Raw genomic sequence first — 21741 nt, forward strand, 5'->3', positions numbered from 1 at the left:
CCATGTTCTAGGTACAGATAACCTTTTCTGCCAGGCTATCTAGCTCAAGCTTTGAGTGAAGATGTGTGTGCCAATAAATGCATGAGTTTTGGCACAAGGTGATTACATGAAACCTAACACTGAAGTCATGAACCTAGAAGTGTGTTGAGCTACTGAAAGAAAATAATATTTCTCTACACCTCTTCCCTTCTGTGCATCGAATGGGGAAATAGTACTTTCCTTTCTCACAAAGCAGTGGAGGTGTAAGTCATTAGCGTAAAGTATCTTAATACAATTTACAGGCGAAGCTCTTAAGAAATTTTCTTCTGTACTTATGTATCTTCTGCCAGTGTAGGAGTTACCATAACACAGCAGAATATTGATGTGTCTAATTCCTCACTCTGCATCTGGCAGCAGCCGTTAGCTAGTACTCAGGAGACAGGTAAAAATAGATTAAAAATCACCACGTAAGTAGTCCAGAGCTTTGTTACACAGGAGATAAAAATGCTTTTATACTCTTGAAGCAAGTTGAACTAATCTTCTTGCAATTCTTGGCCTAGTTAGCATATCTGCAAATATTACTTCTGCTAAACTGTGAATGTGGTTAACTAATCTTCCCTTGGGGAAAAAAAATTCATAACTACTTCTTGCTCTGACCAAATTGCTTGTGTGTCCTCAGAGACTTACTTGGTTTAAACTTTGGTCTGCTCCCTCATGTGTTTTTTGCCTCTGCCGTGTTCCACATATGCCGTCCCTCCCTTCCCTTCTGTTTCTTTTTTCCCACTCCTAATGCGGTATTTTTGGAAGTGGACTGCTTCAAATTTTGTGATATTCAGTTCCTTTTTCTGACCCGGTGTCTCTGTAAGTGGATCATAGGGAAACTTGGGGAGGGAAGCATGGATTTTTCTGCTCCTCTAATTCATACTAAAGAATGTCAGTCCTGGTTGTCCATTAGATGTTACTGTAATGAAAATGACTGATCACTTTGTAGTGACACGATTGTTTTTAGCACTGCATGGTTAATCTTTTATTTCAAATTCTTCTTAATTACATCAATATGCCTATTTCTAATATAGGAGAACTTCATTTGCTGAATGCTTAGGAACCTGAAGCTTGTAGACATCTAAAGATGCTTTTCCTCATGAATGAAAACTGTAGCAGAACACTTAAATGATTAAGAAAATCAGTATCCTTGTTAATGAAGGAAATCCTCTTGCAACGTCTCTAGGCAGAAATAGTTCTAGAGAGTTCAGTGGAATTACTCTGAGTAAAGGCAGCAAAATAAAGGGAAAAAAATGACTGAAAAACACATTCTTTGAATTTCTTTTTAGCTGAGGTAGAAAAATTCAGTGTTTTCTTTAGATATGGATAAGGGATGGAATATGAAATGCATGCTTTGGTTTGTCCAATAAAATTGAACACTTAATTTAAATCCAATTCATATCTTGCTGCTGAAAGAGTGCAGCGGGGCTGCAGCAGGATAGATGCGTTATGCTTATAGCAGAAGTATATATGCTAAAGCAATAACAAGATTTCATCACTTGGTTTTTTTTTCTTTATTTCTACCTTATGCATGTTTAGGCTGACCAAACAGATCTGCAAATACACTGGAGATTTTGATATCCTAGTTTGGTAGTAGATTAATACTTAAGGAAGCATGTAACTGCATGTCTCAAGAATTAAGTGAATTTTTGGGAAAAGATGTAAAAACGTTTGATCTGCATGCGTATGTCTTTAGCTTGACTGCAGATGCAATGATCCCAAATGTATTACCTTGATTTGCCTTCTCTAGGATTACCTCAACATGTCCCACTTCCCCAGTTCCCTGCTGTTACAAATGCTTTGTTATTGCTCTTAGCTTGTGGCATCCAAGCTTTGTGTCCCAAAGGCTAAAATGCAGCTCTGTAAATCAGGGCTAAACAGAGGGTTTTTTTTGTTTTTTAAAAAACAAAAAGGTGACACATGATATAAAGATGACACATGGGAGCATGTGTCTCTGAAGGTCTCTGGGTTTTGTAAAGCAAGTGTGGTTTGTGCTCTGAATTCGTTGCACTAGATCTTGGCTCTGGTCTCACAGCTGTTGGCACTACAAGGCTGTTTGGGAGAGTCTGTGTCAAGTTAAAGGCAGTAAGCATGTCTGCTTCTCCTGTGGCGCTGGGGAAGAAGCTGGGGCAGAATACAAGAGCCAGGGAGTATGTAACAGCCAGATACTGTAGATTCTGATTTCAGGTATATGTCTGTTACATGATTGACATCACTCCCACTACACATTTTTTTGTGAGCAGTGAGTAAAGCCAGTAATCTAGATATTTAATTGCTCAATCTGTAAAGCAGATGAAGCTGCATAATTGGTGTTACAAGTTGTTAGTTCAGTGTTGGCACAGATGTCAGGAAAAGTGTTCATATTCTACCACAGAAGTAAAAGGCTAAGTTCTTGCAGCAGTATCTGAATTCATGACTCTGTGGCTCTGATTGAGGTCAGATTTCCTTTTCTTCTTTCTTTTTCTTTCTTTATTATGGTCGGTGAATTTTACTTTCGCTCCTAACCCTGCTTGGCATTTATACTTACAGGGTGGCTTACTCATGCTAAATAGAGTGTGAGGGAGCTGAGATGGCACCAGAGGAGGAACACTACTCGCATGTTCCTTTGTAGACTGGCAGAAGACTTCTTGTTGTGCACTAAAACTTGCTCTGAATTTGTACAGCACTGCTATGGAAACAAACTGTGGGGTTTTGAGCATGAAACAGAAAAAAATAATGCACTTTGCACACTGATTATTTTTTCTGAAATGGCTCCTTGAAGAGCAGTGACTTTATTATCATGTTCTGAAAGGTGTTACTGCTAAATAAGTTGCCTGAATGAGGTAACGTGCGTGTTTTAACTTCAATTTGAGGAGAATCCAAATAAACATCTCCACAAATTATGGTCTCTGCAGCTGGGTATCCGATGCAACATGTCATGCCTGTTTGTAGTATGGTTGTAATAGGCTGCGAGAGCTACAAGAGGAGGAAATGGCATCTGAATAGCCAGGCTTTAGTCCGGGCTTTGTAGTACAGAAATAAAATAATAAAGCATGTAAGACAATTCTTTAAGACTGGAACAATGTCAGGCTTGGTAAACTTTAGATATCCTTCTGCTAGCTCCACTCCCCACCAAGGTATCAGCTACCTACCGATCGTTAATAAGGGTACTCCCTACCAAGGGCTGTGTGTGAAACTGCCAGTTTAATTTTGCGTTTATTTCCCCCAGCCGTGCCTTCTTTCTCCCCTCCCAGGCACACAGCGGGGCTCCTCGGGGCTCGGTCCCCCCCCGCCCCGCCTCCTCCGCCGGTACTGGCGGGGGGGGGGGGGGACCGCGCTGCCGTTGCCATGGCAGCGCCCGCCGCCGCCGCAGCATCCTCGGCATCAACTTTCCCCCTCGCTTAAAAGGGAGGCGAGGCGGCGGCCGAGAGGGACGGGACGGGGCGTCGGGGCTCTGTCGCCGGGCTGCGGAGCGGCCGCCGTCGCCTTGCCCTGCCTCCGCGCCTGCGGAGCGGCCGCGCCCTGCCTGCGGGCTCCCCCGGGGCGCGGCGGGCAGGCGGGGAGCCATATTGCCGAGCGGGCGGAGGGTCCCGGGCCGGGCTCCGCCGGGTGTCCCGGCGCCGACTGACACCCCCTCCCTCCTCTCCCGCTTTCCTCGGCTGCCGCCGCGCTTTCCTTCTGCTTGATCCCGGCTTCTGGCAGGCGTCGCCCAGCATGCCGATCGCCCACTTATTGGAGCTATGGAAAGGGATAGAGGTGGAGCCCATGGAGACGGAGGTGAGCGGCGGGGGATGCGGTGCTGCCAGCCCACCCTTTCCCGCCGGGGGAACCGCCTCGGTGCTGCCCCAAACAGAGCTAAACGAGGTGTGATAGGCATCCCTCGCCCCCTACGGCGAGCTGGGAGAGAGGCTCGGCAACCTGTTGCCCCGCAGCCGGAGTGGCTTGGAGCGGGGGTGTCCGCGCCCCAGCCTGCGCCACCCGTCGCGGAGCCCGTGGGATGCGGGGTCTCGGTGCGGGCTGCCCTCCCGCCCGCTCCTGCCCCGGGCTGGGGTCGGGACCATACTCCGGGGATTTGGGGGCGAATGTAGGGGAAGGAGTGTGTAAAACAGATGGAAACGTGCAAAGCAGGCTGAGTAGGACTTGGGCTTGCATTTAAAGATGAAGTATGGGATCCCCAATTTGAGGCTGGGTTAGGTCTGTGGTCCTCTCTTCTGCTCTGATTTCTGAGCTTCCTTGTGTTTGTTTTCGCGTCAGCACAAAATTAAAGACAGACCCTTGTCCGTTACCCCCAAGCACAAGCCTGTGCTTTGAGGATCATACTGGAAATGCAACGTTCTGTTAACTAGCTGGCTACTGTTGTAAATGCTTACAATTTGTGTTGAAGAGTTTTCATTACCTGCAATTTAAGATTGTCTTGTGTCAAGAAATGTATCATCTTTTTTGTGCAGCAATGGACATAGCGGATTCCTGAGTATTTCTGGGGCTCTTGAGTAGTGCAGTAAAAACACAGTATTTCAGTCAGCTGTTTCCAGCACAGGATACATATTTGTAAGAGGTGATAGATGAGTGAAACTAGTGAGATGTGGGTGTCTTGTGTTTACTTCGTAACACCTCTCCCCTTCATCCCCCCCACTTTGTTGATCAGAGTACTGTAATAGGGTTTTGGGGAGAGGAACACAAGGGAGTGTAACTTAACCAGACAGGCTACAGGGACCACAAAATGCTTGTGTCAAGAGGAATTGCCGAATTGTGGAAGAGGTTTTGTACAGAGTGTTAGTTTATATACTTAAATGATATGGCAGAAGTGATACCATAATGTATGATACCAGCATAGCTCATTCTGGAGTCCCTAGATTAAGAATGAGTTTGGAGGGCTTGCGGAGGCTTGTATCATGTAAGTCACTTCTGAGTGCTGCCACTTGCTCCACTTTACGTGCCACAAGAAAACAGTGCTACCAAACAGGTTATATCTGGGAAACAGCGTATTGCTCCTGATTTTATTTAAGCAGTCAGATGACAACCTGTTAAATCACTTTCCCAATGAACTTGTATAACTGTAGTTATGGTGAACAATTTTTTGTTGAACATCATAGAAATGATGCTCCCGCCTCCCCCAAAGTGTACCTTTCCATTGACCACAGTATTCAAAGTGCATGTACGTGCTTGCTCTCTTCCTTCCTCCTTCTCTTCCTTTTAAAATCACTCTGTTTTGTGTGTTTCTGCTCCAGATAGAACACACTTCAGTCACTTCTCAGATTGCTCTTTCTGCCATCAACTTCTGGGAAAAACTTCCCTAGATTGTAGGGTACGCTTCTGCAATAAGGCCCCATGTCCATTGCTTGGGACAACAGCTTTCTATTGTCATCACTCTTGTTGGTAGGAGGACCATTTAGACCTTTCTTCTGGAATAAACCATGTAGGTCTCCTTACTAAGAGTAACTGATCCATTGCAAAGCCAGTTAATCAGACAGAATCATAGAATCGCCTAGGTTGGAAGGGACCTTTCAGATCATCTAGTCCAACCATCAACGTAACTCTGACAAAAAACATCACTAAACCATATCTCTAAGCACTACGTCTAACCATCCTTTAAACACCTCCAGGGATGGTGACTCAACTGCTTCCCTGGGCAGCCTGTTCCAATGCTTAATAACCCTTTCAGTGTAAAAACTTTTCCTAATAGCCAGTCTAAACCTCCCCTGGTGCAACTTGAGGCCATTTCTTGTTGTCCTATTGCCTGTTTGTTTTGGGGCTTTTTTTTTTTTTTTGCATTTCTTGCTTTAAAGAGTACCATAGCTATGAGCTACACTGTTCTACCACTCTTGCTAAGATTTCACTTACAAAACGTTTACAGAGGGTTAAGGAATTATGTGCATAAACTTCTGCATTTCAGATGAGAACAACATATAGATCACCATTTATTACTACTGTCTCTCAACTCATTAAAGATCTGCTATAGCTCATAACCCTTTTAAATCATGCCATAGATAGAATTTCTAAATTACTGTTTGCTCAAATCTAGCTAAAGTACATAGGAACTAACTGTCTCTTGTGGGCTATTGTCCGTGAAGACCAGTTGTCTTTTCAAACACTGATGACATTTAGTCTTTAATGAGCTGAATGCAGCTTAAACACTAAAGATTGGACTGCTTCGAGGGAGCTGTCACAGGCTGTGTGGGATAAAATGTTTTCATGATTGTCTGCAAGTTGTTCTTTTTCACAGAAGATTTTCACAGTTAGACAAGGAGGGAGACAGTTTCATTCTTTTATGCATATGGACCTCTTTCTCCTCCCCTTCCTTAATGCCAAAAACCATTTTAAAATAGAGGCATTTATGAGTGCATGACTCAGGTGAATGACTTGCAGATATTAAAGACAGCATTTATAGTAAATCGATTGCTTGATAAGAATGCATTGAGGGCATATTCTATATTGTGTTTGTGTAAAGGAAAATTAGAGCAAAATCCCGCTTCTTTCACCTGTTGACTCAGGAGGTCATTAATTGTGTCTGACAAGTACGCAAGAAAACCGGGATATTTGCTGTGTCTAGAACTTCTTTGTGGGTAGGCAAAGTTATCGATCCCTCTCACGCTGGATGGAGGGGGTAGTGAATTACAGCCCTGGGAATATTTTCCCGAGGAAGGGCTGTGTGATCAAGCTGTGTGGAATATTTCTACCTATTCTCCAAAGGGTTCATCACTTAATAGTTTTCAGCTGAGCAGCCATTAAATGACTATTTAAATGGGAGATGAGTGTTTAGAAAGCTTGGTCCTATGTATACATATATTATCTCTTCTCTGCAAGAAATACTGTTCCAGTTCTCTAGTTTTTGTTTATTCATGTGTATTGGGTTTGTGTGGCAAGGTTTTGGTTGCAGTGGGGCTACAGGGGTGGCTTCTGTGAGAAGCTGGTAGAAGTTTGCCCTGTGTTGAATAGAGCCGATGCCATCTGTCTCTGAGATGGGCTCAGCCTTGGCCAGCAGTGTGTCCATCAGCAATGTAGCACCTTTGGGATAACATATTTAAGAAAGGGTGGAAAAAAAGAAAACCCTGCACAACTGCAGCTGGAGCAAGGATTGAGTATATGCGAGGACCCCATGTCAGAGCAGGTGGATGCCCAAAGGAGGATGTGACTCCATGGGGAGCCCTCCATGGAGCAGGCTCCTGGCAGGACCTGTGGACCCATGGAGAAAGGAGCCCACGCTGAAGCAGGTTTCCTGGCAGGAGTCATGACCCTGTGGGGGATCCATGCTGGAGCAGTTTGTTCCTGAAGGACTGCACCCTGCGGAAGGGACCCATACTGGAACAGTTCACGAAGAACTGCAGCCCCTAGGAAGGACTCACATTGGAGAAGTTCACGGAGGACTGTCTCCTTGTGGGAGGGACCCCATGCTGGAGCAGGGGAAAGGGTGTGAGGAGTCCTGCCCTGACGAGGAAGGAGCAGCACAGACAACATGTGATGAGCTTACTGCAACCCCCATTCCCTGTCCCTCCTCCTGCACTGCTTGGGAGAAGGGATTAGAGAATTTGAGAGTGGAGTTAAGCATGGGGAGAAGGTGACTTTAAGATTTGGTTTTAGTTGTTATTATTCTACTCTGATTTGGTTGGTAATAAGTTAAATTCGTTTTCCCCAAGTCGAGTCTGTCTTGCCTGTGATGATTGCTGGTGAGTGGCCTCTCCTTGTCCTTATCTCAACCCATGAGCCTTTTGTTTTATTTTCTTTCCCCTGTCTGATTGAGGATGGGGAGTGATGGAGTGGCTTTGGTGGGCACCTGGTGTCCAGACAGGGTCAACCTACCACATCATAAATAACCTTGTTTAATTCCTCATTCATTTTTGTGCAATTTCTATAACAAACCTGGTTGGACTATTCATCAGCAATTTTAATAGTGCGCCCTGTGTTTCTCCTATATCTCTTAGTATTTTATATATCTTGGAGCAAGCAAGTCCTCATGGATTGACAGATTAACTTACCTATGCTAAGTATGAAGAATTGAACATGCCTGCTACAGTAATATAAATTTGGACTTAAGTGACTAAAAGTAAGCTGACTGTATTTTGCACTGGAACTTGGCTTAGAATTGTGTCTTTCTCAATAACATATATTTACAAGACACTTTTCCTCTCTCTTTGCCTCTCTGTTTATTAGCCTGTGGTGGAAGATGCTGCGCTGGATGAAGAACCTGTAAAAGAGGTAAATCTGTTTATTCATGGATTAAACAAAGGTTAGGAAATTGTTATAATATAATTTTCTGCCTTTGCAGAAACAAAATGTCTCCGGTACTTTTCCACGTGTTTCAACCCATTTTTTTGGCCTCTATTGCAAGGTCAAGTGAAAAAAGGAGGATAGACTTGTTCAACTAGAGTTTAGGGAGTTTTATTTTACAGGTATTACCCTTGTGCTTATTTTCCAAGAAAGAACAAAAATTTCTCGAGGCATATGGATTTCCTGCAGAGAAGACTTTGTAATGACCTCAAAAAGAGTTTCTGTCATCATAACAATGCGTGTGTATCGTGAATTGTGCCTGATTAATTAACCCCCAAAACTACTAAATTTTGAGTTCATTCCTGTTTGCCTCCATCCAGAGCAAGACTGAGCTAACTCTTTCCTTCAAGTTAATCCATTGTTTGTATTATTGTGCTAATTTTAGGAGAAAAAAACCCACCACAACAAAATAAAACAAACCCAAAACAAAGAAACCCCCTAAACCTACAGAAAAACACAAGTCTTGCCTCAAAGTCTATTTTGGCAAATGCCAAATATAAGAGATAGAAGGTGATATGAAGATAGAAAGCAGGTGAGAACAAATCAACGTTCGCTGTTATGATGAACCGAGGGCAAAGCTTAACTGTAAAAGTGTCGTCTGCTGGTCCCAGGTGTCAGTACCAGGTGCTGCTGGCTCATGTGGAGTAAACCAAAGTGTGCTTGAAAAGATATTAGGCATCTCCTGGCTCCAAAAAGTGAAGGAGACTGCCTTGCTTCAGGATTGAAGGGAGGCTGCAAAGACCCTTGTCTCAATAGCCACCTTTGAATGTGCTAAGCTTCCCAGTATCTCTTACTCTTTGGAACTTCAAACTTTCCTTTGTGATGTTTCGTTTTCAGTGCAAGGGTAAGTTTCTGTTACTTTCTGCTATGTTAAAGGAATAGTTTTAACCCTTTTAATGACAGAAAGGAAGAAGTCTTAATTTTGAGCTCTGTGAAATGGATGCAACTTCCAAATGTAATTTTCTTCCTCCTTTTCCATTTCTTAAAAAGACAGCACTAAATTACTCTTCAAAAAGCTTGGGGCTGAAATAAAGTGCAGGTAACTGGGCTGATCACATTATCTTTGAGGATATTGCTGAAGATTAAATTTCTGATTTGTGGGTTTTGGTTTTAGGATGATTTTTTTTTGTGAAGACAGCTTTCATTTCCTAAATAAATTTAAACCTAGTTAATTTTCATTAGGGATGCATCTTATAATTCTTAAGTTTTAAATTTGGCAGAAAAAAAATTGCATCTAATGACTACTTATATAGAAAGCTCAGTGCTGTGTTCTCTCATTTTCTATTGCGTTTACTGCTGTAAGTATTACAACTTGCAATGTGGTATCTGTAATTGCGTTTAGCTTTCTGTATGTCTACTCCTGCCTCACCAAGGCGATTGCAGGGTCTGTATGCCAAGTGGGAGGATGTGCTTATGTCTGATTGAAAAACCTGCTGCACTTGTGCATTATAAAACTAATACACAGGAACCACTAACAAATCATTGACAGTGACATATCCACTGTCCAATGTAGAAGTACCCTCACTCTTCACTTAATTTTCCTCCGTGTGCCTTCATTATGCAGTACTACAGAAAAATACAATAGGAAAAACTGGCTGGTTTTCACCCTTGCTCTGCTGCTGTCATGTTGTTTCAGCCCTTTAGCGGCTTAGTCTGTAAAGCTGTTCTATTTCTATGAAGCTTGCCTCTTACTCTAATGACGTTGTAGGAAAGAATGGCCTACTGTTCTGGTGACTTTCTTACAGATAACTGTGCTGTGCCCAAGCTCAAAGCCAATTTTTTCAGGAAACATTAAAGCATGACTTAAGGGGTAAGTTTAAATCATATAATGCAACGGTTCACATTTGGTCAAAGGATGTTCTTGTAAATAACCTGCTTTAGGCTATGTTGGCCTCCTGCTGTTTCTCCTATCTTGTGTATAGTACAGACAAATGAGATGGTGGCAAGATGTGTTACTAAAAACTGCGCTGCTGCTTCTTCTGAGATCTAATCTTGCTGTTGATGGGCAAGTTCTTTAAATGTCTTGGGGGGCATGAATTAACAGGATTGTTGGACATAGCAAGTGTTTCTGAGGCACACCTTGGCCCTAGAGCAGTGTGTGTCAGCTCTGCTCTAGAATTGTCACCTAGATTATGCAGGGTTGCTGTAATCAGTGTGTTCCCTTAGGAGGTCCTCCCAAAGATATGGACCCTGTTTGTCCTGACACAAAGGCAAGCAGGTTAGCTGATGGGAATTTCCTTAAGAGAGAACTTCAAACTCCTGCGGCAGTCCTTGCTTAGACTTGTGGGATGCAGTTTTTCTGTAAAGTGATTCTTTTTGGCAAACTGGCTTTTTTGATGGGAATGACAAGTTTGACCACATGTTTGACCAAAATACTCAAACAAGCGATGTGCCTTGTGGTCTGGTCTTAGGTCCGAGTTAGGCATTGATATTCCATCGAAATCCTCCTTGAAGGTACAGTTGGCAGCAAAATTCTTTGTCACGCCTCTCTAAAATAGTAAGCATGTGTGCAATACAGCTCATAGCACTTTGAAATTACAGCATTCGGAAGCTGGATTGTAACACTGCCTTGAGCTGGTTTTTTTGCCTTTCTAATGCTCTAATTGAAAGCTTGCACGGGGCTCTTGGGGAAAGTATAGGAGAGGTGCAGTGGAAGTGCTGATGTCCAACCAGAAGCAGAACTGGGTAAATACCCTGAAGTTTTGCTCTATGCAAATTGCATGGCAGAACTGAAAATGGCGGGACCTAGGCTTACTGTTAACTCCTGTACAAAGTTTCCAAAGACACACGTAACTTCTGCTGATACTGTGCAGAAATACTCTTGTGCAAATATGAATAACAAAATTGGAGGGAGGAAAGGTGGTTGCTCTGTGTGTAGTCCCATGACAAGCATGCATTTCAGGCTCTACCACTGTCCATAGAGGATATGAATTTGTTGGATCCTCAATGAAAGATCAAGCTTTTATAACTAATGGCAGTGACAGCTAATGTGATAGCATTTAGGAGTTGAGGAAAGAGTGTGTTGAATGATCACAGTGAGGAAAGCACAATACCTCCATATCAGTGAAAACTTTACTTTTGTTGCTGTAGTGCTACTTTTATCGAGGCAATGATAAATGCTCACAGCATCATAGAAAGCTGATGTTGTAAGGCACCTTTGGAGGTCCTCTAGTCCAACCCTCCCTGCCTTGCTCAGAGCAGTGTCAGATACAGGAAGGTGCTTGTGAGTGCATCCAGTTGGGCCTTGAATGGACTCCACAACCCCTCTGGGCAGCATATTCTAGTGTTTGATCACCCTAAGACCAAAAACATTTTCTCAGGTTTAAATAGAATTTCCTGTGTTTTGGTTTGTGCCCGCTGCCTCTTATCACTTCACTGGATACCACCGAGAAGGGTCTGGCTCTGTCATCTTTACCTCCTCCCTTCAGGTATTTATACATCTTAATAAGATCCAACCTCCATTCCTTCTCTGTCCCCTGCATTGTCTTCTCCAGGGGGAGCAGTTCCAGCTTTCTCAGACTTTACTTCTAGGTCAGATCCTCGCATCCCTTAACTGCTTTTGTGGTGGCCCACCTTCACTGGTCTCACTCTAGTGTGTTGATGTCTCTTGTGAACTGAGAAGCCCAGAATAGGACACCACTCTAGATGTCTCAGCAGTGCTGCGTAGAAGGGAAGGACTACCTCTCTTGACCTGCTAGTAATGCCTTTTCTAATACAGTCCAGGGTGTTGTCAGCTTTCTTTGCCAAAATGGTGTGTTGCTGGCTCACATTCAACTTGTCCACCAGGACCCTTCTGCCACGGGCAGGGACACCTTTCACTAGACCAGGTTGCTCAAAGCCCCATCCAGCCTGGCCTTGACAACCCCAGGGATGGGGCATCCGCAACTTTTCTGGGCAACCTGTGCCAGTGTCTCACCACGCTTGGAGTAAAGAATTTCTTCCTAATATCTAATGTAAATCTACCCTCTTTCAGTTTAAAACCATTACCCCTTATCCCATCACTACCGTCCCTAATAAAGAATCCTTGTCCAGCTTTCCTGTAGGCCCCTTTTAAGTACTGCAAGGCTGCTATAAGGTCTCCCCAGAGCCTTCTCTTCTTCAGGCTGAACAACCCCAACTCTCTCAGCCTGTTTTCATAGGAGAAGTGCTCCAGCCCTGCTTGGGTAGTCTCCATATTCCTCCTGGTCACCTCTTGGTGGTTCTGCCCCTCATATTTCATGTCCATATCTGAATTTTGCCAGAGGTTCCTTGTTCATCCCTGCAGGCTTCCTGCTGTCTTTGTGTGATTTCCTGCTGGTCAGTGTGTCCAAATCTTGCACTTAGAGGAGATGATACTTGAAAATTAACCAACTCTCCTGGACCCCTCTTCCTTCCAGGGTCATCTTGGTAACTGCAACCAAGACAGTCCTTAAACTTCATGTTCCTGACCAACTACTTGTTTGTAAGGATCAGGTCCAGCAGAACAATTTCCCTCATCAGCTCCTTGATCATCTGTGTCAGAAGTGCATTTATAAATGCAGAAATCTCCTGGATTGTTCGTGCACTTTCAGAAGATGCCAGGATGGATAAAGTGAACGCTTTGAGGATCAGGGCCTGCACACATATAAGGCTTCTTCCAGTTATCTGAGGAAGGCTTCTACTTCTTCCTGGTCAGGTTGTCTGCAGTAGGTATCTACCACAGCATCAAGGCTAGTGTAATGTTGAACTGCCAGTAACCACCCCTCTTCCAAAGCTGCTAGAGTAGTATTCAACTACAGAGACAATGGAGAATGTTTTCAGGCTGTTTGTTGTGATCATCACTAGGATTATCTCAAAACAGCTTAACCAGCATGCACAAGTATTAGAATCGCTGGTATATCACTTCATTTCTCTGACAAAAAAAAGAGGACCTAACTTAAAAAGCGGGTCAGAAAATTCTGGTTTGCCATTCAAAAAAGTTGCTTTTGTTGCACAATTGGAGACGTTGTTGGCCTGTGTTTTGGTTGGGTTTTTTTAGCAGGATCTAGTGAAATTTCCCTCGCGTCTCCCACTTAAATTGGTTGAAGGTCTCAATACACCCAGTATGGACTGTTCAATCTGTTATGCAAATGAATGTATGTTGTAGATGACTTTTAATAATGATCATAATGACTGCTTACCAAAACAAAAAAAATCTGCATCTCTGGTTAAGTTTGCAGCTCATAGGTTAATATGCATATTGAGGATGTACAAAACAGAGTAACTGTGCAAAGTTCTCTGTTGCTTCATGAGTTGTGTGTTTTGGTTGTTAAGAATGATCCCAGAACATAAGCTTGTCCTGGGGCAGGAAGCTATTAAAGAGAATGGCTGAGCTTCTTGGTCATTTGTTTTTATACATATACACACAAGAAGTCTGTACCTTAAAAAAAAAAAAACCCACAAACAAACAACAACCTGGGTCATAGGAACAAACTAATAGGAGGCCGATCATTAAATGAGTGGTATGGCACAGTGTAAAGAAGTATAATTATATAATGTAAATGTTCTTGAGGAGGGAAGCCTAGTTAAAGTTGCTAGATGATGACAACACTGCATTTATTCAACACATTGCTTTTTCCTTCATTAAAAAAAAGGCACAAAACCAAACCCTCAGAATTAAGGAACCATGTTTTTTAAAAAAAGTTCAAAGTAACAAAAAATTGTTTTCTTATCAAGCAATGCATTATCATCACAATAAATAACTTTGCGTCCATATATTATGCTACGCACCTCTCTAAAACACAGACAGACTAATCTCTCTGGAATGACTTGTTTCTTTCCATAAAAATAGATACGGAGAGAGCTCAAATGCAGGCCCTCATCTGATTAATGGCAAATTATGACCTTGCATAGATACTTACAAAATTACACCGGTGATGAATTTAAGAAACAAATTATGTGGTTTTTCTCTTTCCCACAGCTCTTATTTGAGAATGTTACGTAGGTAGTGTAAGCTGTTTTACCTTAAGTAAATTTTAAAAACTTTTTATAAAATCTGAAGTACTTGGCTTTTATAAAGGATTTGGTAGGTAATAACTCTGTAAATTGACTTTAGAAATTGATTTATTTTTTAAAATTTATTTAAATATATTTAGGGAATTCATCCACAGTGCCTGTCTTCTAGTACTTATCACTTTTTTAAAGTAAATAACTGCAATTTGTTTGGAATGAAATTGATCAGGCAACCAACAGAATATTGGTTTCTGTTTAACTTGGTGCAAGATAGGTATATAAAAGTGTGTCCTTGGTGGAGGTGAAGGGTTATTCCACCATTGACTCTGTATGGATAAAATGTGAGAGGGACAGCTGGGGTCATGAAACGAATGCAGCCTCTCCTTCTCCTATTGCACCCCAGAGCCTGGGTTCAGAATCCCAGTACTGGAGGAAAAGCTGACAGGAGAACAGATGTGCTGCCCTCTTTGAAAGAGAATTTTCTTACTTCTGATTCTTTATAAACTGGCTGCTTCTTGTCACTGTCCTCACCAGTTGAATCAGGACAGACATAAGGGAGACATCAGTATAAAAGGAAGGAAACCTGATTTTTTTTTTTTTACTTTGATCTTTTTCCTTCTCCTGCCCCATGTATAATTCATACAGCAAATAGATGTAGAAAACTTCAAATGTTTTGGGCAAAGTGGTGTGTAGAAAGATAATACACAAACTGAAAGAATTGTGATGTTTGAATGGGATGCCATTAAACCTAAAATGTTTAAGCTAATGTTAAACTTTGAGTTCTAGCTATTTTTATTGCATGGTCTCTGCTATTTTTTTTAATTACTCTTACTGCTTTCAGACACTGTGCTGTTGTGGCTCAGATCCAGGATAATATAATTTAAAAAAACTTTGGAAGAATGTCTGTGAACCTTGTTCAGGGTTTCTCAAGCCCTCTGGCTTGCTGCAGCTATTGCCAAGATGCTGATGATCTGTGGTCATTAGCAACCTGCATTGAAACTATTTTCTCTATGGCCGAAGGGTCAGAAACCTTGGTTTTTGTGTTTTGTTTTTTTTTTTTTTTTTTTAGAACCAAAACTGAACTCAGGCTCAATCTCTATTGAGACCTTAGATGACAAGGTGATGGGTTTTTAGCTGGTAGTGAAGGCAACAGATAATTATAATTGGTGGCAGAGCTTTCCTTACCTGAGATAACAGCTGATGCTTGCTCCCACTGAAGTGTGATTCCTACACGTATTGGTTGTGATCTTCTTGTGCCTTTATTGAATTGGGACTTTGCTGTGGCAGTGATCTCACCTATGTTCCTGATACTCTGAGATATCCTGACGCAGTGGGATGGTGCAACTTGCAGTGTTCAGGGACAATGCATGAGGGGGGTGTACACGGTTTGTTGTTTTTTGGTTGTGTGTGTTGGATTTTTTTAAGTTTGCAGTGTTTAGTTCCTGAACGAACAGCTAACCAACCAAAATTTTTCCTAAGTGGACACCAAAATGGACAACTGATTTAATCAATTGGGCAGACACTTGGATGCATAGCAATCCATGTGTTCAGAAGCTTTTAAATTAAACTTTGTAGACTGGACTGTAGCAGTCACTACTAAGCCAACATCATACTGAACAGGGAAAAGAAGCGTGTGCAAGATAAAAAACACTTCACTGAATTAGGCTGCTTGATTTTGAACAAGGGTTATTACTTAAGACAGATGAAATTTCATCTGTGGAAAACTGTTCCCTCATGAAAACCAACTTGTTCCATAATGGCAGTTGGTACCCAAGAGAGCATGCTGGCTATGAGCTAACTGTGTCATCAGGAGAGATGAGTCACTTGGCAGACCCTAGAGTCAAGGATAAATTGTTTCTGGGATGAGTATGGTGCCTCCTAGAGAGCTGTGTTTTTTCAAGTGGAAACAAACAACAATTTACACATAGATGGTTATGACTCTAGGGTGAGAAAATCCATTTTTCTTCATTACAATGAGCTGAAAGTCAATTGTTTTCGTTTTTGGTTTTTTTTTTATTTTTTTTTTCCCCAGATTACTCTAGCTTTCTTGCTCACTCTATGGTTTGTTCTCCGCTAAGAACATAGTGTTTTGTGTTGAAATAAGAATTCTTCCTTTGAATCCTCTTCTCTCCTTTCCCACTACTTCCAAGGCTTATAAATAACTTTCCCTAAAGAAAAAGTTATGTGGCAAAGAAGCAAGATGAGCACTGCAGCTGTACTGGAAGAAAAAGCCTTCCTCTGACTGCTTTTTTTCCAAAGATTTGATGTGGAAAAATTAGAAGGTAGCTCTACCATCTGTGGGGAAAAAAAAAAAAAATTCTCAAATGGACATGGTTAGACACAGAAGAATTATCATGTTGTCATTGTAGATGTCAAGAATTAAGCTAAGTAGTTATGTGCTTCAGGGTATAACTTACTTTATCTGAGACCTGACTGGTTTTCCCTGTTGACTTAAAGGGAGCTTTGGGTAATAAATTAGCCTGGCTGTGTCTGAACAAATGGGCCAAACCCAGAACTCCTGCAAGTTTACAGGATGTCTGATTAGTAAGTGTACATGTTTATTACACTCAGGGTTTCACAAAAATTATGTTGAAATTTACAGTGGAGTATGAAATATGTAGTGTGGTTTTTGTTGCTGTTCTAAATATGTTTTGGAAGTTAAGGAGGCAGGCCAATTACCTCTTCAACACCTGGATGCTTAAAAACTGGCAGATGTTTTGTTTTATTTGGCCAGTTATTTCTGACAGGTGGCCTGGAAATTAATGTTATATAAACACCTCTATGGAAGACAGAGTTCATCAGCACCAGAGAAGTGTGGGGCCGAACATAAAGATCCGATGTCTAGGGTTGCAGGTGGATATTTGTACAGAATTGCCTATGGGAGTTAACTGCTAGTCTCCAGCTGTTCAAAACTTTGAGCCGGCATCTAGATAGAATCTCTTGCATATCTAAGTTGCTTGAAGTGTAGGTCTCATGATCAAATGACCTCTTCATAATTATATGAAGTTAAAACCTTAAGTCTTCTGAACACTTTTATTCTGGATGTGAGCAAGGCGCTTAGTAAATAATAAATTCTGACCCTGCTTAGACCTATCTCATCCAAAATGGGCTTGGATTTCCTGATTGCTATTTAAGTCTCTATTTTGTAGCTGTTTTCTCCCCTTTTTAATTGCTATGTTTGTGTGAAGTCAGTATTTAGAGTGACTACTAGGTTCTTTTAGTGCAGTCTAGGATTCTTCTTTCTGTCACCAAACTTCAAAAAGAAAAAAGGAGAGAAAGCATAGTGTGTATTGGTGATCGTGTCTATGATGGATGATTGAAGTACAGTCCATGCCTTTCATTGATGTCTTCTGTTATTTGTGGTACCCTGAGTTTTAAGTGTGGTTTTTAAGCCTACTAATTCATGTTTAGGTGCTTGAATACATAGTCTGATCCCTTTGTACACCGTAGCAACCACAGTTCTCACCTCCAGTAATCAGGAACTGTGGTCTCTCAACACTTACTCATCTAAAAACTCTCTTACCTTTTTATTCCAATTCTCAGTTTCCAACTGTGGTGAGAAGGTTATCCTAATATATTTAGTGATACCTCTTATGGAAGAAAATATTCCAAACAGAACAATAGCAATACAGCACTGCTAAAAAAGCTGATACATTCTTCTTCATGAGACTGTTATTTGAGTGGATTGTTTACTGGTATGTACTAATAAGAATGTATGTTTAATTTAAATAATCTCCTGCCTTGTCCTATAAAGGTATTTTATTATGATAAACAGTCTTGAGAGACTTCTTGTATGGTATGTATTTCAGCAACTTTTAACACAATTTACTTTTTTTTAAGCATACTAAAGGTTGTGAGTCACCTTTCCTACAAAGGGAGCTGATACAAAGGAATTAAATTGCAAAAGTAGTGTCTTGGTTACATCAGTGAGCCTTCCATGAGTGTCTGTCACCTGAAAACTGTTTCTGACAGAAGTGCACCTGTGAATTTCCACATCCCATAGTGTGCCTGAGGGCTGTGTTACAGACCATAGCACTGGTAGCTAAAGGTGCAGAGCACCCTGCTTGAAATGCTGCAGATGTGGTCTTGAAAGCTACTCTGAGCACTCTGCCAAGCTGAATAGGGAAGGAATGGTAAAGGAGGGGTGTGTGTGTGTGTTTATCTATCTATGTATCTATCTCTATATATATATGTATACGCACGCTTATTTATGCTTTTAGCTAACAAGGATGTCTTCAAAATGCTTGGTCTCTTCATCTCCTTCCAAGTTGTTTTGGGAGGCTTCTTAGAAGGGGGAAGAGAAACAGGAGAAGAAGGGCTAACTTCTGTTCCTAAAATCAAAGCTAGAGCAAAGGGATGCTTAGCACCCTCCAGCCTCCTGACTGCACCTGATACACCAGGCCTCTGAGGTGAGGTCTCTCTAAAGTCTGTCTTGCAGCAGCACTGCAGAGGAGCTGGTTGCAGAGGGTGGGGTGTAATGGAGTCTATCCAGAGGGAAACTTTCCTAGAGTATAGAATCATAGAATCTTCATGGTTGGAAAGGGCCTTTGAGATCATTGAGTCCAACCATACACACACACACACAAAACAAACAAAACCCTCCAAAACCCCTGCAATCTCTACCACTAGAGTATGCCCTGAAGTGCCAAATCTAGATGTTTCTTAAACACCTCTAGGGATGGTGACTCAACCACGTCCCTGGGCAGGCTGTTCCAGTGCCTGACCACTCTTTCAGTCAAGTAATTCTTCTTAATATCTAATCTAAACCTCCCCTCCCCTACAAAGGAGTAGCTTCCTTTGTTCTGTGCTGCTTGTCAGCATGCAGTGTGATCCAGAATGAACCTTGATGCCTTGGCCCTGTGGGTGCCAAGCAAGGTCAGAGCTCCATCCCAGCAGGGCTGGGAGCTGGGTAGTTTGATTCATACAGAGGTCTGCCTGGGGCGAAGGGGGTTCCTTCTCAAATGATTCTTGGAGAAGATCATGTCAAAGCTGAATAATTGGGCCTGGTATGTATAATGCTGTTATCTTTTAAGGGAAAACTGAAGGAGTACCCATTTCCTTTAAATTTGGTAGGGTTGCTGTTGACTTGCACTAGATGCACAGAGCACATCTGACCCAGAGGAATGGAGCTGGAAGATCTGTCAGGGCAGGAGAATGTGATGTGCATCTGGGCTTACTTCTATGCCCAATTACTTTATCCTCTTGAAGTTCCTGGGGTCAGTTTTCCTACCTTGGCATATGGTTTTATCATATTGGGGGGTTGGGGAGATGATCCTGAAACTCCACAGTATGCCTCTAGTTTCACAGGCAGAGATTTCTTCTTCTGGAAATGGTGTACGAGAAACAGTCTTCTTGTGGGTATTGACACGTTTCTGTGGGTGACAGTCTTGTTGAGTGAATGGGAGATTAACATGGGAGATTAGAGGTCTGAATAGTGTTTGTTAGTTTGCAGTGTGTAGTTAGCTTGTTTACAGAAGTTATGAAGATAAGTGATCAAATCCTTTAAACATCTGAATCCAATAGCTAACAAATACTTAAGCAGTAAATATGACTTGATATCCAGGCCTGATATGGAAGATCTTATTGTGAACATAAAGGTGAATGAAAAAGTGTGACACAGTGACAGGCTTTCTCTTATTTACTGGTTTAAATTAGGCATGTTTTAAGTTTGCGTGAAAAGTTTTGCTTGCTGGTAGCTGTGCTGAAGAGTTGGGCATAGTTCAGATTTGTAGTGTGGGAATGGGTGAAAGACTACTCTTCTACAGAGCAGGTATGGCTGCCTGAAGCTTGAAGTGCATTAGTGGGACAGGGTTGGAAAGTCAGTGTAGCCTCTGCCACAAATGTCTCTTCTGAGCCACATGTTTAATGCCAGTGCTCTTTGATTAGGGGAGAACAATAACTGCATCTGCTAGGATGCTCCATAAGGGCTTCAAGTTGACAAAGGAGGTAACTCTAAGCATGCCTGTGAAAGACCTAATCCACTGGTGTAATGGGGGCCTCTAATCTTCTCTTGTCTTGGTTCTGTGAGCCATGTGCCCTCAGTCATACAACTTTACACTAGTTGTAATGACAACAGTGATAGACCCTGACTCTGTGAAGGTCATGTTTGTGGTGTGTATTTTAAGAGAGAGAAGGAGAAAAGCCTTTCCTCTGGAAGTTGTCATTGAGTAGCTAAAAAATTGCTGGTCTCGGGAGTAAACAAAGCTGCTGTCTGTGCTGTGGTGACAGGGGATGGGGGTTGTAATTCCATCTTCAGGACAGCTGTGTGAAATGGACGTGCAAACCGAGCTGAGTGGTGGAGACAGACACAGTGAGAAGATGCTGGCGCCACGGTTGGACACCATGTAAACAATGTAGAGGTTGGTGTTGTCAGTGGCAGGACTAGAGCACGCTGAGTTTCTGAGCTGCTGTTTTCCAAGATCCTGAAAGAAGATACCAGCCTTTTTAAAAAAAAAAAAAAAAAACCAAACCACAAAACAAAAAACTGTTCAGCACTAGTGGCAATACTCTCCATTTCCTGGTGTTAGTAAGAGACTTTAAGAATTTTTGCTTATGTGCAGCAATATCTGAGGCTTGCTGGCTAAGGGCAAAGTATGTAGAGCTATTTGACTCTTTCCCAATCACCATTTTGTTGTTATATTGGGAAGAGGGATGTAATGCTATGTTGTAGTCTTCCTGTCATTTGTATTGATCCTTTCTTGGTGATGGCAGTCTTACTAGCAGTGCAATGGAAAAGAAATAGGAACAATGTAAGAAATGTTAGTGCTCTACACTAATAACAGGCGTGCATATTGCCTTTACTGTGCTAACCTTGTAACTTGAGCAGGGGTGAAAGTGGCAAGTGGAGATATTTCAGTTTGCATCTTGTGATGCTTGATAGTGTCCCTGAACTCAGGGCCCCCTTGTCAACACAGAAAGCTAGTCATCCTGCAGATCAGCACAATAATGATAAAGAGGATAAAGGATATGTAAATAGCGCTACAAACACAGAGGAACTTATTGTTCCACTTCAAACTACTTTAGACATCTCAAACTGTGAGAGAGAGAGCAAAGGACAATGACTGTACTTCTGTTTTCTTGCAATAAACTAGTGGTACATTTATATGTTTGTTTTCTAGCTTGCTATTGCTCTCAAATTTTCTAGGGCATGATGGGAAGTGGTTTATAGCTCAGCATGTTATGGATGTTCTGTGGATCCTTCTCAACTAAACATCTCTTACCCATTTTTCTGTGGTCTTGTGGGGCCTCAGATGTCAGAGGCATCTTTTCTGTATTCTTATTTGCTTCAGCTGATTGTCACTAGTGGGGATGGGCAACCCATGAACAACAGGATATGTACGCATTTGCATAATATTTTTTTTTTATTTTAGCACCAAGACTATGTTGTACGAGTTTCATCTCTCTTACTGGTAGTTTAGCTCAGTATTGCATCTTCCTGTATGTTATATACTTAACGGGTATTTTCCTGTTAAGTAAAGAAGCTCAGGATACAGCAGTGTCTTATGGTATATGAGGGCCACAAATAAC

At 42.0% G+C, this 21741-nt stretch overlaps 1 protein-coding gene across 1 annotated transcript in view; it reads left to right on the plus strand.

Moving 5' to 3' along the window:
- The first annotated feature begins 3714 nt into the window (after nucleotides 1–3714).
- The window catches only part of RPS6KA2 (ribosomal protein S6 kinase A2), a 315972-nt gene continuing 297945 nt past the window's right edge, over nucleotides 3715–21741 (plus strand). Inside the window, exons 1-2 of the mRNA XM_063329165.1 lie at nucleotides 3715–3777; nucleotides 8149–8193. Coding sequence (XP_063185235.1) covers nucleotides 3715–3777; nucleotides 8149–8193 — 108 coding nt within the window. The remainder of the gene's footprint in view (nucleotides 3778–8148; nucleotides 8194–21741) is intronic.

The sequence above is a fragment of the Chroicocephalus ridibundus genome, chromosome 3, assembly GCF_963924245.1.
Source record: "Chroicocephalus ridibundus chromosome 3, bChrRid1.1, whole genome shotgun sequence".
NCBI classification, from domain to species: domain Eukaryota; kingdom Metazoa; phylum Chordata; class Aves; order Charadriiformes; family Laridae; genus Chroicocephalus; species Chroicocephalus ridibundus.